Raw genomic sequence first — 4,972 nt, 5'->3', positions numbered from 1 at the left:
CCAAGCAAGTTGCTTCCATCATTTTTTTTTTTGACAGGGAAGTATCCCATTGTTACTACTATTTAATTAGGTATAAATTCTGCTTGGATACATGGGCCAATGGTAACATCAATTTTATATCATGTTCAGTTTTTGGTCAAAACAACACATGGCTTCACAATTACCCGGTGTTAGTACTAGTCTTGTCATAATTAAGTTTTGGTATCTAGAAAAATCTAGTTGGCTGGTAGTAGATGGAGCTAGCTTAATCATGAAGAGCATCCAGACTATGTAGGAATCTTTCTACTAGTAAGAATAGTAGTATTCAAGTCAGTTTTGAATAGGTCAACTGGAGCAGTTTGTAGTAGTTTCTAGAGTTACTTTTTTGTGAAGAGCAACCAACCTAGAAAGCCTATATAAGGATGTGTCTCCCTAAGGAAAGCTAAGCTTGTGCTGCATAGAAATGAATAAATATAGCTTGATATTTGTGTGTGAGTGTGACACTAACATACCAGAGAGAGAGAAAGAAATATGTCATGAACTTGTGCACCGCATTTTCATACCAATAACTGCAAAATAAACAACTTATTCGACATTTAGAATACAAAAAGTCAAAAACATAAGAGCCGCATAGCAGACCATAATGTGTGAAGTAGACCTATGCCTAGCCACGTCAAATTAATGAGATAATAAATGTATATATTAATATGGAAAATATCCTCGCAACACAAACGAAGCAATGAATAACAATAAAAAGGATATAATCTGCAAGACGGATCTTTGTGTCCATGTTTAAACATTAACTCTTGAAATTGATAAAAGAACTTGAGAAAAATGTAACATATAATTGCCAACATTTGCTGCTAAGCAAATATTATTTCTCCTTCTTCAGTAACCGAGTGGTCATTCAGATGATTAGTGCAATTTCGATCGAAGTCAACTAGTACAGATGTACCAGAGCCTTGTTACGGGTCCATTTTAAACTTATAAACCTTATAAATATATCTAACCCTAATAATAAAGGGAGTAGTGTTTCCATCGTCCGTCCAGGCGCCTTCGTCCGTCGCTGGGAGTCTTCGTACGGTAGGAAGCGTGTAAGCTTAACCTCTCGCATCCCGCCGTGGAGTCGACTAGCTGGTCGATTCTCGGGAGAGGGTAGTCGTCCTTAGGGCATGCCTTGTTCAGGTCGGTGAAGTCGACACACATTCGCCATTTGTCGTTGGCTTTCTTCACCAAGACCGGATTGGCCAACCACTCGGGGTGCCAAACTTCTCGGATGAGTCCGGCCTCGGAGAGCTTTGCAATTTCTTGCTTGATGACCTCGCTCCGCTCCGTGGAGAGTTTCCGGAGTTTCTGCTTTATAGGCGCCTTGTCGGGTCTTACGGCGAGTCGATGCTCCATGACATCACGCGAGACTCCTCCCATGTCGGAGGGGGACCAAGCGAAGAGGTCAGAGTTCTCCCGGAGCAGGTCGATGAGCTTCTTCTCGAGTTCGATCGAGAGGTTGGCTCCGATCTTCGCGATGCGCTTGGCGTCGTTGTCGGAGACGCGTATCTCCTTAAGCTCTCCCTCGGGAAGAGGCTTAGGGATGTAGCGTTTCGGGTGATCGGGCTTGGACTCCCACATTCCCAAGAGCATGTGGATACTTCCGGACGCCTCTCCCTTCTCGACGCACTTAGTCTCATGGCGATATAGCGTCTTCTTATCGGAGGATTGTTCACCACGGACCGTGATCACGCCTTTTGGGCCCGGGATCTTCATGCATAGGAAGTTGTGGTGGACGGCAGCACAAAGGCGGTTCAAGGTCGTCCTGCCGAGGATGGCGTTGAAGGAGGCCTCCATGTCCACCACGTCGAAGCGTACGAGCTCAGTCCGATGATTAGTGGCATCCCCGAAGGTCGTGAGGAGCTCAATTTGGCCGAGCGGCTGGATGGACTTGCCAGGGATGAAACCAGTTAGGAGGTAAAGCGACGGTTGCAAGGAACCATTCTTGTATCCTCCTTGCGGCTCCATCAACTTCTTTAGCATGCTCAGGTACAAGATGTCGGCAGAGCTTCCGCCGTCCACGAATATTTTCTTGAGCTCGCAATTTGAGACGATGGCCATCACGAAGAGGGCGTCGTCGTGTGGGAAGCGTACCCCCTTAGCGTCTTCTTCGGTGAAGGAAATGGGTACACTCGCCCACTTGGGTGGTGGTGTCGGAGTGAAGGTTCCGACAACGTTGATTTCGCGCGCATACTCCTTGCGCTGTCTCTTTGACCCTCGGCCTGTGGCGGAGCCCCCGAGTATCACCCCGACATGGTGAGCGGGTTCCTGAAACGGGAGGTTCTCTTCCTTGGGCGCAGGGTCGGCAAGGATGATGTTGGTGGGGCGCGGGGCCTCGGGCGCCTTCTCGTCCTTGCGTCGGGCCTGCATTCGTGCTTGGAACTCTTCACGAGCTGCGATGATGGTATTGCACTCTTTGGTGCTATGGCTTGCCGAGTTATGGATGAGGCATCTTCTGGCGCCTCCCTCGGCGGGGTGAGGAGGCTTCTTGGGCTGCCAAGTCTTTTGGGACGAGTTTTGCCCTTCGACGGCGAAGATCTTTCGAGCTTGGTCGCCGGACGCCTTCTTCCCCCGCCTCCTCTTCCTCTTGGAGGGTGGTGCGGATGCCTGGGGCTGATCCGACGAGGGAGTTCCTTCGAGCGCGCCGCGTGGTGCGTCCTTCTTGGCGATGTCTCCATTTTCGCCCCGAGCGTATTCTTGTAAGACTTGGTAGAGCTCTTCGGTCGTCTTTGGAGGATAGCGACTTAGTGCGTGATTCACTTCTCCTTGGAGAAGGCCTTGCATACAGGCGTCGATCACAGTCGTCGACGGTGGGTTGGCAATTTGGCTTCGGATCTTCGCAAAACGATGGAAAAAGCATCGGAAGGACTCTCCCGGCCTTTGTTTCACGGCGTAAAGCTCGTGAGCTTGCATGGGTTCCTTGAAATTTTCCTGAAAGTTGGCGATGAAGACCTCCTGGAGGCACTCCCACGAATGCACGGAATTCTTCCGCAGGTTATAAAACCAAGTTTGCGCCATCTCGGTGAGCGCGAGCGGAAAAAGGTTGCACATCTTGGTGGGGCCTCCACTTGCCGCCCGTATGGCGGTGGAGTAGACGTCCAGGAATTGAAGAGGGTTGGATTCTCCGTCGTATGGCCGTATCGTCGGCGGCTTGAACCTTGGTGGGAAAGCTGCATCTTGGATTTCTCGCGTGAGCGGGTTACAAGATGGCCGGCCCTTTCGAGTTTTTCGGCGACGCAATCCTCCTTCGTCGGGGTCTTTCGTCACTAGAGGGGTCACTCGGAGAGGGATCTCGGCGTCTTCTTAGGGGGTCGGAGCGTCGGCGAGGATTTCTTTCACCGCCGGCGAGGGCTCCGGACTCCGCCACCTGCTCGTTTCCGTGTACGCTGGGATCTCGATCTCCGCGGGGCGCGCCTTGAGGCGGAGCTTAGTTGCCACCTTGTTCGGCCCCGGCGGGGGAACAAGGGGTGCTTGCTGGGCGTTCACAAAGCGAGGTTGGGTCGGAGCATGTGCGACTTGGAGAGCGCCATGCGGCAGAAGCCTCCAATACGGATGGTACCAAGGAGCTCCATTGGCGATTGCGGCGAGCGCTAATGGAGGTAGTCCTGGGTTGGAGGGATCGTAAACCGTGACTCCTTGATTTTCCGGCGCGGATCCTCCTGAGGCCACATTGTTTCCTCTTGTAGATTCCGAGGGCAAGGTGACCACCGATCGCAGGGGAGGTGGCGCGAAGCCCATCGAACGAGGCATACCAAGTTCCGTGTCCCTTGCGGGGGCGGTAACCACAGGTAGCTCGCCGATCCTTGCCACCACGTCGGTGAGGGTCGAAGGACCGCCCACGACGGTTCCGAGTGCTTCAGCTCCTTCGGGGACGGCCGGGAGCGGGGGTGCGGCCACGACCTCCATCGTGGCGCCCATGCTTGTGGCAGCGTCCGGATTGGTGAGAATTTCTCCTTCCTCGGGAGCCTCCGAGGTGCTTGCTTTCTTTGTTTGTAATCGTGTAGATTTCGCGGCAAGTTGGACACCCGATGAAGTAGGCTTCGTCAGTGCCATCAAATCTTCAATTGCGGCGAGGGTTTCCCACGGTCGGCGCCACTGTTGTTGTTCTAGAAAACAACAGGAGTACGGGGTGCCAATGCACGATGGCACAAATGCGAGAATAAGGTGTAGGGAGTGTACGCCGGCCTTATAGTGAAGGTCGCCGTACACTTGGGACAAGTTGACACGTCGATATTTTTTGAATAGGTTAGACCCTACGGGTACGACTTAGTCCTATGTTAGGAGAGGCTTCGAGGGGGTCGTTAGCCAAGCGCTTGGGCCGAACTCGTCTTCCCAAGTCGCCTATAGGGAGAGATCTCTAGGAGCCGCCTCGGACCTGGGCCGAACTCGTGTTCCCAAGTAGCGAGGTTAGGATACCCTCAAGATTCTAACCCGATCCCTCTACTTCGAATCGAGATCGTACTAGACGGCCTGGAACCTCAAAACTAGGCTTCTCAAATCGCGTCCTCGAGGTCGAGTCGAGACTAGGCTCGACCCAAGCACTCGAGAACGGGCTCCTTGAGATGCTCTAGCCCTCTCCCCTTTAATCTTATTCCATTGGAGAGTGAATGATACATGACCCCATGGGGGATATTTATAGCCTAGGGATCCATGACAAAAAGATCATGGCTACGGTTGAGGGAGAGAGAAAGTGAGGGTAAGGTGGTAAATTTGCTTCTAGAGCTTTCTTGGTCCTTACTCTAACTCCTTTGACCATGGCTTAGAGGGCTTGATCCTTTGACCGGCGTCTAGTTGGCATGGCTATGCTTGGTTGGCGATTTGACCGGTCTCCGAAATTCGTTGACTTAGTCGTCGCCACGTAGGATCGTGGCCCGGCCCATGTAAGGATTTTATTATATTACAACAAAGACAATTCGGCTGAACGGAATAATACAAATGTTATGTACAG

General features: G+C 51.8%; 1 protein-coding gene across 1 annotated transcript; it reads right to left on the bottom strand.

The window, feature by feature from the left end:
• Positions 1-536: 536 nt before the first annotated feature.
• On the bottom strand, positions 537-2,085 carry LOC104585555. The gene is made up of 2 exons (XM_010242478.1): positions 1,423-2,085; positions 537-548 (listed from the first exon to the last, which is right to left on the bottom strand). The coding sequence occupies exons 1-2, from the start codon at positions 2,083-2,085 to the stop codon at positions 537-539; spliced, it is 675 nt and encodes a 224-aa protein (XP_010240780.1).
• Positions 2,086-4,972: the final 2,887 nt, after the last annotated feature.

This window comes from Brachypodium distachyon, chromosome 5, assembly GCF_000005505.3.
Source record: "Brachypodium distachyon strain Bd21 chromosome 5, Brachypodium_distachyon_v3.0, whole genome shotgun sequence".
NCBI classification, from domain to species: Eukaryota; Viridiplantae; Streptophyta; class Magnoliopsida; order Poales; family Poaceae; genus Brachypodium; species Brachypodium distachyon.
This window is presented reverse-complemented; position numbering and strand designations above follow the sequence as displayed.

Bases quoted from the DNA above. Each gene is read 5' to 3' on its own strand.
- LOC104585555 (XM_010242478.1), bottom strand. From the start codon at position 2,085: ATGGCCATCGTCTCAAATTGCGAGCTCAAGAAAATATTCGTGGACGGC.